Source organism: Plutella xylostella, chromosome 28, assembly GCF_932276165.1.
Source record: "Plutella xylostella chromosome 28, ilPluXylo3.1, whole genome shotgun sequence".
Classification (NCBI taxonomy): Eukaryota; Metazoa; Arthropoda; class Insecta; order Lepidoptera; family Plutellidae; genus Plutella; species Plutella xylostella.
In genome coordinates this window covers 8,519,739-8,531,328 of record NC_064008.1, presented here as the reverse complement: position 1 = coordinate 8,531,328, position 11,590 = coordinate 8,519,739, and the positions used below count along the sequence as shown (strand labels likewise).

The 11,590-nt window shown below is 39.2% G+C and overlaps 1 protein-coding gene across 1 annotated transcript; it reads right to left on the bottom strand.

Annotated features, from left to right (window-relative positions):
* Positions 1-4,578: 4,578 nt before the first annotated feature.
* On the bottom strand, positions 4,579-11,166 carry LOC105390159. The gene is made up of 7 exons (XM_038111002.2): positions 10,472-11,166; positions 10,131-10,276; positions 9,709-9,815; positions 6,475-6,596; positions 5,981-6,108; positions 5,368-5,455; positions 4,579-4,669 (listed from the first exon to the last, which is right to left on the bottom strand). The coding sequence occupies exons 1-7, from the start codon at positions 11,076-11,078 to the stop codon at positions 4,623-4,625; spliced, it is 1,245 nt and encodes a 414-aa protein (XP_037966930.2). The 5' UTR covers positions 11,079-11,166; the 3' UTR covers positions 4,579-4,622.
* Between the last annotated feature and the right edge of the window lie 424 nt (positions 11,167-11,590).

Below are 11,590 nucleotides of genomic sequence, written 5' to 3'. Positions count from 1 at the left end.
AAAAGAGGAGCGCTATGAGTTTTAAAACAAGTACTTACATATTTATAATTATTTATAATATAATTTATAGGTACATTTATGCAATAACACCGACTCAGAAAGGAACAATAAAGGTAAGCGTCCACCTATCGATATCGTATGTATCGCACCAAAAGGATTATCATAAATATATGAAGAAACGGCTTCGGCAATGCCGATGAAGTGGACGCACTTGTGTGAATTTCTAAACAAAGAATACTGAATGCGATGTGTCCATTGCATACGATTCCGAAAGATGGACGGTTAGCCTTATGCAATAACCACGACTCACAAAGGAACCAGTAAAAGGCCCAATTGGTGATGAACGATAGGATTTTGCAGTTGTCGCTAGATGCCAAATGAATCCTACAGAAATAAGTAAGTACATGGAACCTGTAGAAAAATTGCGACACGTCAAGAAGAGATCATCTTGACTTTACACGTAAGTATTTTACATTTATCCTAATCCTAACTAATATTATAAATGCGAAAGTAACTGTGTCTGTCGGTTTGACTGTCTGTCTGTTACTCTACGCCAAAACTACTGAACGGATTTAAATGAAATTTGGTATGACATATGATCTAGACCCTGAGAAAGAAAGAAAGGCTACTTTTTATCCCGGAATTCCCACGGGAAAACTTTTTAAGGCGAAGCGTAGCTCGCGGGAACATCTAGTCACCAATAAGAACGAAAATTGCTGGACACATTCGAATGCATTTTCGACACACTCTCGTAAAGAGATTCGAAGGTATGATTTTAATCCAGCCACCCCACAGGAAATCAGTTTAGGGGGACGGAAGGCTCACAGGCGATAGCTAGCATTAAATCTAGATATCTAAAGGACCTAGGATGACTACGAGACAGAGAGGTTACATTTCGACTTTTATTACAACCGAATAGGAGTAATTTTGCAGTGAAAACGGACAGGTAAAGGGGCGAGCAATGGTCATAATTGGACTCATCCTGTATATAGGGTTATACAGCTATCGATTGGTGCTTCAAAGAGGATTTTCAATTAAACACAGACAGGTATTTCGCAGGGGGATTCACCCCACGGGCAGTCGTGATCAAATATACAATATTAAACTGGTGTTTACTAGATATAACTGCTTCTGTAATGTAGTAAGTAGGAACCTATGAAGGAAATGCTATGTAAAATTTGCATAATATTAATATTTGCGGGGTGCAAAAGAAGTTTCTTCGAGAGAGCCTGGGCAGTCAGCGACTGACGAATTTCTGACTGGCTAATCCTTTCAAATACCTATCAAACGTTGAGTTGCAGAAAGGAACTTTACGCTAATGTTGTAGGTACTTAAATGTACGAGTATTGCTGCCTTGCTTTGACAGTATACGGATAGAAAGAGACTGACAAAGATTTAATGCCGAAATTAGCTTAATAAACATGGAAGTAGAATGTTAATAAATAAAGTTCTATAGTTTTGGCATTCATAAACTTAGGGATAGTTTATGCAATAGGATTCAAGTCAAGTCATTGCGTAGCAGTTGCTACGATCTGTGCTACGATGCTACGACGCTGCGTAGCAAATGTAGGAACATTGTATAAATTGAACCTCTTCCGAAAGAAGTCACGATAAGAAAATCCATGTAGGAAGTATATATTGGTAAAATATGCAACTACCTATGTAGAGCCCTATTCACTTTGCCAAATTGCGATAAATCCATCCCACAGACAAAAGCCAAACAGAGATCCTTTCAAAATGTATAACTAATCAAGCAAATACCGACTGCAGACATGAAAACAATATGATAATGGGGTCCCCCCATTGGCTAGCTGCCCCTACGAGTGAGTGACATTACGATATTAGGTAACTCTACGTCAAGGTCGATGACCGACCGGCGCACCCCATGGAATAGTGGGGTACGGGAGAAGTGACTTTGTAAGCAGCTAAATAGAACGGTTAAACGGAAATCTTGGGTGTGACTTTTTTGATAGGTACTTATTAGTTTTCTGTATTTAATGAAACTCTACGGGATAGCTTTACGTTTCCAACCTAATACGTATCGATTCACTATCTAGATACGTATCGTTCTGTTATACAATTAGATCTCCATCTAATCAAGGCTTAGACTGTGAATTATACGGGAGTAGTACGGGAAATATACTGTTTTCACAGATTTCCAAGTTTTATCTAACAATGTCGAAGCGAAATGAAGCTCGTGCGTAAGACGTTTTGAAAAAAAAACACCCTTTAATTCACCTATTAATTTAACCGTCACAGATAATGAACAAAACCTTGGTCCAATCATAAGGCCATAGATTACTAAATAGATCACAAATAAATTTAGTAAGAACCTAAATAGATTCACACACGCCTAAATAATTTTAGTTACATACTCCACCCATGGCGTAATCCCATCTCTTCTCCCTCGCTCCGCTACTCCACAAACACCCCAAAATCCGTAGCCAGTGCGGGGTGAACGACCCTCCACGGGGGTTGAGATAAATATCTATTATTGCGCGTTGCCGGCGGCGGCGGCGGCGGCGGCGGCGGCGGCGGATCGTGTTTGCGATAGAACACTGTTTGGCACATGTGATGTGACTGACGCGTGCGTAGGTATACTATACTATACTTAATACACTCATCATGAGCAATGAAAAAGTTCCACTTAGAAAATTTCGGCACCAAAAAGACCTAATTTTTTTATATTAGTTTTTAGTTGGTTATATTCTGATGCCCTATATGTAAATTAAATGTACTTCAATATAGCAGACGGTGTCATTAAGCAAGTCTTCCGTTTAGGAGTAGTTTGTGGAACTTTTTTGTTTGCGATAGAACACTGTTTGCTACATGTGACGGATGCGTGTATTGCATATCTCTTTCTAAGTTTTAAGCTAACGAAAGTAAAAAATCTAAACGCAATGATTTAGCTATAACACACTGCACATTTACCGAAGCCAAAAATCTAGATGTAATGTTTTTGTTAGCTTTTGAATGATTGAAGCAGCAAAAGTTGAATTTAGATTAGTCCATGGTTTTGAATTAGGTACGTGGATTTACATATTTTTTTAAACCAAAGTGGTATGGTATGAAATACATAGAATAGAAACGGTTAAGTTGCATTTTTATCAAATCTATTACACACAGCATTAGGTAAGTATATTTCCCACTGAGCATATTGTGACTATACCTCTAGTGTAAAAAAAAACAAAACTTAAATATGTAATATAAAATACCCCAAATTATAAATGGTACCTTATGATTATTTATAACTGTAGAATAAGTACGCACGACATACGTTTAAAACCGATAGCTACTTTTAAACAACAGCTGATACTGTCACTAAGTACTTACTCCTAATGTATTATTTTGAATCTTTGAACCGTGAAGCTAAGGGGTTGGATGTAATGAATGGCTTTACTGTGTCGTGTCGTACTGTGTGAATTATTAATAAGGGAGATAAATGCTTATTAACTTATTATTATACGCATTGTTTCTGCATCTGTTTTTGTGAGTGTTTAATTTAATTTCTTAAGTATACTTATTGTATAAAAATAACTGGGCCTATGTCAATAGATACCGGATATTCTGCCCACAAAAACCAGACAAACGTTAAACAGACGTTTACCTTATGCATTGATCAAATAACGTAAATTAGATCTCATATCAAACTACCGCTAAACTTGGTTTAAACTTTTTGTGGTAATGATTAGGTATCGGACTTTATTTTCTTTATGTTAATAATAATACATATTTAATAATTAAACCGAGCCTGTGAAAGTAATTTCGTCGTACCTATTATCATATAAGTATCTGTTAAACTACTGCTAGTATATAGCAACCCAAGCATCGAACCCGGGACCTTCGCCCTTTTGGCCAGTGTAAAAACTACTGCACCGATCATCTACATCAACACTCTGTCCTCGGCCTTCCTCATCTAGCGGACCGGAGAGCGTCCCACGTTTCAACATTTTGACATTTCAAACCTTTTTGGCCGAGGATAAAAAGGGAACCTAACCCAATATACCTCCACAGCTTTTGCATAATACAATTTATGCAAGCCGTGTCTACATTCACGTAATTATATGCTAACAAAACAGAGACCCGCCTCCCAACCCCTTCTGTACCCTGGGGGGGTAGAACACATGTTTGTGGTTTGTTTAATTAGTTATTATTGATTTCGCGTTGCCATGGCGACGGTAGGAAATGCTAATTTTGTTGTTACGTGCTAATTTTAGACTTTTGTTTAACCACATTGTAGTAGGTTCGTTTTAGGGGTGTTTCGAAATGAATTGCAGAGTGAATCGGGGTGAGATAGTACCAGTAGTAGGTACTTAATTAAGCTCTTAAAACCCTCTTTCCATTTACGAGTAAAAAGTCCGTCCACCAAGTCTGTGTTTCATAATAATAAATTGGCGTGATTAGAAATCACACTAATATTATAAAGTTTGTTTTATTTTTCTTTTGAACGGTTTGCAATCCTATAATTACTATACGTAACCAATACAACTTAGCATGATTGTTGATTTTTGGTGATTCATAACTACCACAGTCATATAAAACTAATAATAAAATGAAACTATCAAATTTTAATTAAGAATATATTTATTTACCTTACACACATACATTTCATAGTCATCTCGTTAGAACGTCCAGTGGTTGCCGACCTCGCATAGGAACTTCTCAGTAGCTGTAAAGAGAAAGTTTTTATTAATATCTACTAAAAGGAAACGATGTCAGTATCAGAAATTACAAAGAATGGTCGCCCTAGTAAACTTTTTATGATTTTATTGAAAAGTTAACGTTGCCGGACTCTATTCGTGAATTTCTACAGATAAAATGTAGGTATAGTGCCACAAACTTATCTGTTCCGGTGACAGCTCAAATAAATCTCTAATATTTCTTAATTCTATAAGATTTTAAGTTTGCTCGTATTGTTATTTCGCTCTTGCGGTGTTAATAAACCCATCTAATGTTTTAAAATATACAATTCATTAGTAAGTAATGAGATATAGATCAATTAAGTTCGCTGTCACCGGAACAGATAAGTTTGTGGCACTATAGGTATATTTTACAAAATGTAGTTGCGAATATCCAAACGAAACTATTCATTATTTACTTTAACAAACCAGTGACTCCATCTATACTTAAATATACGAACTAAGAATGAAAAACTCTCCCAAAACTGCTAACAGATGGCGTTGTAATGCATAAATACTATTGCTTCGCCGCCTTATTCTAGTAAGTTAACCCATAATCGTCCACAACTGGACATAGGCCTCAACATTATCCTCGGCCTTCCTCATCCAGCCACTACTGGCTTAATCTCATAGGTCAAGCGAGCCGGAGGGCGTCCCACGCTAGGAAATGAAGCAGTAAGTGAGTTACCTCGGTGCTTAGTGACGTGCTTGCGTAGATCCTTGATGAAGGGAAACTTCTGCTGGCAGATGCGACACTTGTAGTGGTATTCTACTATCTGTGGAAGAAACGGAAAGAATTAGTTTAATTATATAGGGTGATGCAAAAGCAGCTGTAGTAAAGTATGCTATAAGCTGTAAGGGAGAGACTCAGCTCGTCATTATGACTCTCTAAAGTAGTTCTCAAAAACGTTTTCATAGTAAACTCACGTGACAAGCTAAGTTAATTATGATGAAGTAACATTTTGACTTATTATTTTGTATGGATGAATAAGCTCTAGTTTCACCATAGTCTGTTATATCATTAACACCCCTGTTAATTACACCTGACTCTGTTACATCATAACAAGGGATTAGTTGTTGACTTTTGTCACATTTGTCAAGAATTTAATATGGAGATGACGTATAATTGAGGAAGGACATTGTCATCAAACAGACTGGTGAAACTAGAAGTGAACAACTAATCCTTTGTATAACGTAACAGAGTATAGTGAAACGTGGATTTATACTTTTACTTTTCTACATACAAAAGGGCAACTTCATAGATACATTACATAGCTAAAAACCTAATATTTATTTCTTACCTTAGCCAGCGAACTGGAGATCTGCCTCTTCTGGCGGCGTATCTCTCTGGGCTCGTGGCAGCGCGTGTGCGACAGCAGGTTGTACACGCTCACGAACGAGCGCTGGCACACCTTGCACGGTATGCTCTCTGCGGGGGAGGTACTGCGTTAAAATTTGATAAATGAATAGAAAAAAATATTAAAATATACAATAAATCTGTAAGGGAATTCATTAGTACAAGGTGTGAGTGTTTCTCTTATTATATATAATAAATCTGTCTATTTTTCTGTCTGCCTTAGACAGGCAGTCTAAGGTCTGTCTTTCTATATATCTGTCTGTCTGTTTATCTACCCATCTATCTGTCTGCCTGTCTATCTATCGATCTGTATATATGTCTATCGGACTGTCTAACTATCGGTCTGTGTATCTTAATATCTGCCTGGCTATCTATCAGTCTGTCTATTAGTCCGTCGTTCTTTCTATCTGTCCACCAGCTGTCTATCTATCTACTCACTACTGCTCCCCCCCTCCTTGGCGGGTCTACTGCTGGCCTGGTGGCAGGCGGCGCACACGCGGCACGGAGCCACCTCGTGAGCGTAGCGGCGGGAGATCGATGCGTCCGCGTCTTCTGTTTCACTGTGCGGGGAAAATGGTGTTTATTTGACGTAAAATGTCGTGCAACTATTTGTCGATAGTTACAATACAACCCGCGCGAGTCTACTTGAGACCTTTCACTCTCACGTGATAATAATAGAAGATCAGAATAGAATGGGGTGAAACGGTCAGGATAATTTTCCAGGTGTCAAGTTAACTCGCGCGAGTTATATTATATTACTCTACCACTGTTTCACAAAGGCTCTGCCTAAGGTGAAGAAATGGCGAGAGAAATATCTTGAGCATTAAAGATTTAAGGACAATAAGAAATATTTTTATTTGTTGTAAAATCAATACCATTCTTGTCGAAAGTCTACTTTCAGTGGTACTTTTTCAACGCAACTTCACCAAGCTCGATGCTGAGAAGCTTAGATCCGATGCCGCACAAATCCAATGGAGTGACATGCAGGACTTGCCTGATGTTAATGACAAAGTTGAGTTTCTCTGCACTAACATCATTAAACTTTTCGATACTCATGCTCCTGTTCGACCAGTAAAACTCAAACATCGACCAACTCCTTGGATAAATGACACTATCCGAAAGTTTATGGTTAGGAGAGATAGAGCCTTTCGTAGGTACAAAATGTCGCGTACTGACGAAAACTGGACTGCTTGTAAGGTTGCTAGAAATCGGTGTAACCAGATGTGTAGGAACGCCAAACGCCGATACATCGCTGAGCAACTTGAATTATCCTCGCCTGCAGGCATTTGGAAATTTCTCAGGTCTCTTGGCGTGGGTAAGCCTCCCAAACAAGATGAGCACATCCCTTTCGACTTAAACAATCTGAACAAACACTTCACATCCTCTTCCACTGTCGACACCTTTACTAAAACATTAACTCTAAACCATATTCAAAATATGCCCACGCCAGACATCGATACCTTCAATTTCGCACCGGCAGCAGCGGAAGAGATCAGGAAAATTATATTGTCCCTTAAATCTAAGGCGGTAGGTCACGATAACATTGGGCGCATTATGGTGGTCAATCTACTCGACATCCTTCTCCCTGCCATCACTCACATCATCAACCATTCCCTTACCTCTGGACATTTCCCTGATCTTTGGCGTAAAGCTTATGTTATTCCTCTCCCTAAAATAGCAAATCCTTCTTCTCTTAACCATTACCGTCCCATATCAATATTACCTTTCCTGTCCAAAGTCCTGGAGTCGATTGTCCACCGCCAGCTCACCGCGTTTTTGTCAAATGGTGGTCTCCTTAACCCATACCAGTCTGGTTTTCGGGCTGGCATAGCACGACGACTGCCTTGTTGAAAGTCACAGAGGACATACGAAGCGGTATGGAGAAAAGAATGATTACCGTGCTTGTTCTTATTGATTTCACCAATGCATTTAATGCTGTGGACCATGACCTTTTGTTAGCTGTACTAGAAAAATCCAAGATCTCTCTCGCTGCTGTCAGCTGGTTTTCTTCCTATCTTCGGGGTCGTCAGCAGGCTATTCGGAGCTGCTCGGTACTATCCGACTGGTCTGATCTGTCTGCTGGCGTCCCTCAAGGCGGTATACTCTCTCCTCTACTTTTCTCAATTTTTATTGATCTAGTTTCCTCAAACCTTTTCTGTTCCTACCATCTATATGCTGATGATCTGCAACTGTACAGTCAAGTTAATCCTGATGACCTCGTCTCGGCTATTAGTCACCTAAATGGAGACCTAAACAGGATACTAGAGTGGTCAAATCGGTTCGGCATTATGGTAAACCCTACGAAATGTCAGGCAATAATAGTTGGAAGCTCTCAATTAATGTCAAACCATGACCTAGTTTCAACTCCCTTAGTTTTCGATGGATGTAATATTCCATTTACATCTACAGTCAAAGACCTTGGAATCATAATCGATGAACATTTGAGTTGGGTCCCACAGGTTGACAGTGTGTCGCGTCGGATCTACGCTTCGATGCACTCTCTTCTACGCCTTAAAAACTTTTTACCTTTTCAGACTAAGCTTTCTCTGGCCACCTCTCTTCTCTTACCCATTCTCGACTACGCTGACGTGTGCTATTTGGATGTGACCGAGGCACTCCTTAATAAACTGGAACGCTTGCAGAACACCTGCATACGTTTCATTTTCGGTCTACGGAAGTATGATCACGTGTCCAGCTACCGTGTCAAGTTGAAATGGCTTCCTATCCGAGATAGGAGAAATCTACGTATTCTCTGTCTTCTGTTTTCTGTCCTCCATGAACCCAAATCCCCTCCATACCTAAAGTCCATGTTTAACTTTTTGTCTGACACTCATAGCCGACACCTCCGCTCCTCCCACAACCTTTTATTATCATTACCATCACATCAGTCTGGCTTTATGCTACATTCCTTCTCTGTCTCAGCAGTCCGTCTGTGGAATGACCTCCCTGAGTCTATCAGGAAGGCTCCCAGTCGTGCACTTTTTAAATCCTTAGTTCGGTCTCATTACCTCAACAAGTTAGGATATAATTAATTACAGCCTTTTCATGTACCTCTGTTTTAGTGTTTAATATTTATATATATATATATATATATATATATATATATATATATATATATATATATATATGTGTGTATGTATAAGTATATATAAATGTATTATTATATATTATTAGAATGTTAGGTATAGGTTTATATATATTTTTTTATATATATATGTAGGTATAATTATGGTAGATTTTGTGTAGGTTTTTTTTTTTGTGAGATTCATTCATTGATTGTGATTTTTGATATTTTTTTGCACTTCCCTACTTTCTGCTCCTGAACCTCCTGCAGGTTGACTGGTAGAGAATGCTCTTAGCATTAAGTCCACCTCATTGTACAACTACTTTTGTAAATTGTGCAATAAAAGCATAAATAAATAAATAAATAATAAAGTCAACTGAAGGTCTCCCCAGAAAAAGGTCTCTTTGTATAATACACTCATAATACACACACAAGCAATGAAAAAGATCCACCTGCCATTAGCATTCCTTATTATGTCACTGGGTGTATCATACCATATTATTTTGAGGAATTCACAAGATAGCAGTTCTGCCTTTTAATGGTTTCCTGTAGAACAAAGGATATCCCATAGATTTATAATGATGGAAAATGAGTAAACAGATACTTACGGAGCCTCTTTCAATTGGTATACAGCTGAAATGGCCTCTTCAGGTTTGTAGGCAATCAGAGCATCTCCTTCTTTGGTCAACAGTACTGTGCTAGATGTCTTTGTACCCTGTAGAGAGAAAACATACACATTAATTACCCACTATTATGAAACTTGTTCAAGGTATCTAAGGTAAGGTATCTAATCTTTAAACCAACAGCAACCAATCCTAGGAATCTCATCAGGGACCCTCAGAACAACAAACAGTAGTTATATACCAATCACTGTGCCATTCAGTTCTCATGCCTATCAGTGACAAGTTCAAAGGTCTTGTCTTGAATCTAGAGCGGTGGTAGGTCAGTCAGTCAGATAATCCCACACTGGACCAGGGTGATGGGAAATGGTCCAAGTTTAGGAAGGCACTTTAGAAGGTATGATACTTGCCTGTTTCTTCTTGGCAGGTGGCATGGTGAAGTCTAGCACCGTCTTCTCGCGGAACCTCGGCAGCACAGCCTGGAATACCTCCGAGTTCTTCTCCCCCTCACTGTTCTCCACCGATGTCTTGTTCCAGACTGTTAGCTCTAGTTTACCTGTAATGATTTTATGAAAAGAAATGAGTTTTGTTGTCATCTTCACTTCTTCACTTTTAATTCTGACATAACCTAAAGTTGGCTGTATTATCTGTGGCACAGGTCCTCTTCCAATGAAGGAAAGGTTTAAGATTAAGGTGGATAAATAGCAAGTAACTAAAACTATTAAATAACAAACAGACCAAAAATACACACCAGTCTGACTATGCTTCACATGTCTCAGCACAATAGACCTCCTTGACCCGACCGCCTCCCCAGACTTGGGGCTCAGGCCCTCATCAGCAACCTTTAGGCGGTCCAGACACAACTTATTCCAGGTTCTAAGCATTCTCACGTCTGCACCATCATGTTTAACCAACTTGACCGGCAAACACAATGGATCCTCGTAATCCGGGATCTTTATGTCAAGTTTTCTCCGTGACTCTATGTCTTTCGGCTCAATAGCATTAGGCTCGGATATCGAGGTGGCTTGTTTTGGTTGCTGAGCTTTCGGTGTGGTGGCCTGAAGAGATTTGTTTCCGCCGGACTTATTAAGGCTTTGGCGGGATCTGTTGGGTCTCTTCGCCGGCCTTAAGTCCTCAGAAGGATCGTAATCGGATCCGGCATTATCATACACACGCTTTTTCTTCGAGGACCGCTCAACGAGCAATGGTTTTGCTGTAGCATCCGGGATAGAGGTTAGCTTTTCAAGTGCCGGCTTTAACACCACTTCAGGGACCACCGGGAGCGCGGTTTGAATGCACTTCTCCACGATGTCGGCATCTTCGTCTAAATATTCTATTTCCCCGTCTGATTCAGTCATGTTTGCAAAATTTAATTGAAATACACACGCAAACAAAAACAAAATTCACAGCTCGCAACACAGAACATTATTTGGAACTTTTGACAGCATCTGACAGCTAGAGAGAGAGAGTCTAGAGCAGCTATACTCAAACTGCGGCCCGCGGGCCGCATGTGGCCCGCCGAGCCTTTATCAGTGGCCCGCGTGCCATGAGAGATATTAGAGGATATACATTCTGTCATAGACTAACAGTCAAATTCATAGAAAATAGTTAAGAAACATTTGATGTGCATTTTAGTTCCGACACTCTTTAAGGATAAAAGAGTGTTGTAAGTGAAGGTGATTCATAGACATCTAAAAATCCTGTTTTAACTAATACACCGTTGTTATACAGATTACAATACGAATGAGCGGCAACGTCGCATTTCATTGCACCAGAGACAATATATTTTGTTTTTTTTGTAATGCTGTATAATTGAAAAGCCGTTTTTTATTGTGGTTCGCTCTAAGGCTATGGATATTTAATTTTTCTG

What these genes read in the sequence shown, in the direction of transcription:
- LOC105390159 (XM_038111002.2), bottom strand. Translation starts at nt 11,078, where the DNA reads ATGACTGAATCAGACGGGGAAATAGAATATTTAGACGAAGATGCCGAC. An exon ending in TGTGAAGCATAGTCAGACTG is followed by an intron (nt 10,277 to 10,471) that starts GTGTGTATTTTT and finishes AAATCATTACAG; the next exon opens with GTAAACTAGAGCTAACAGTC. An exon ending in CACCTGCCAAGAAGAAACAG is followed by an intron (nt 9,816 to 10,130) that starts GCAAGTATCATA and finishes TTCTCTCTACAG; the next exon opens with GGTACAAAGACATCTAGCAC.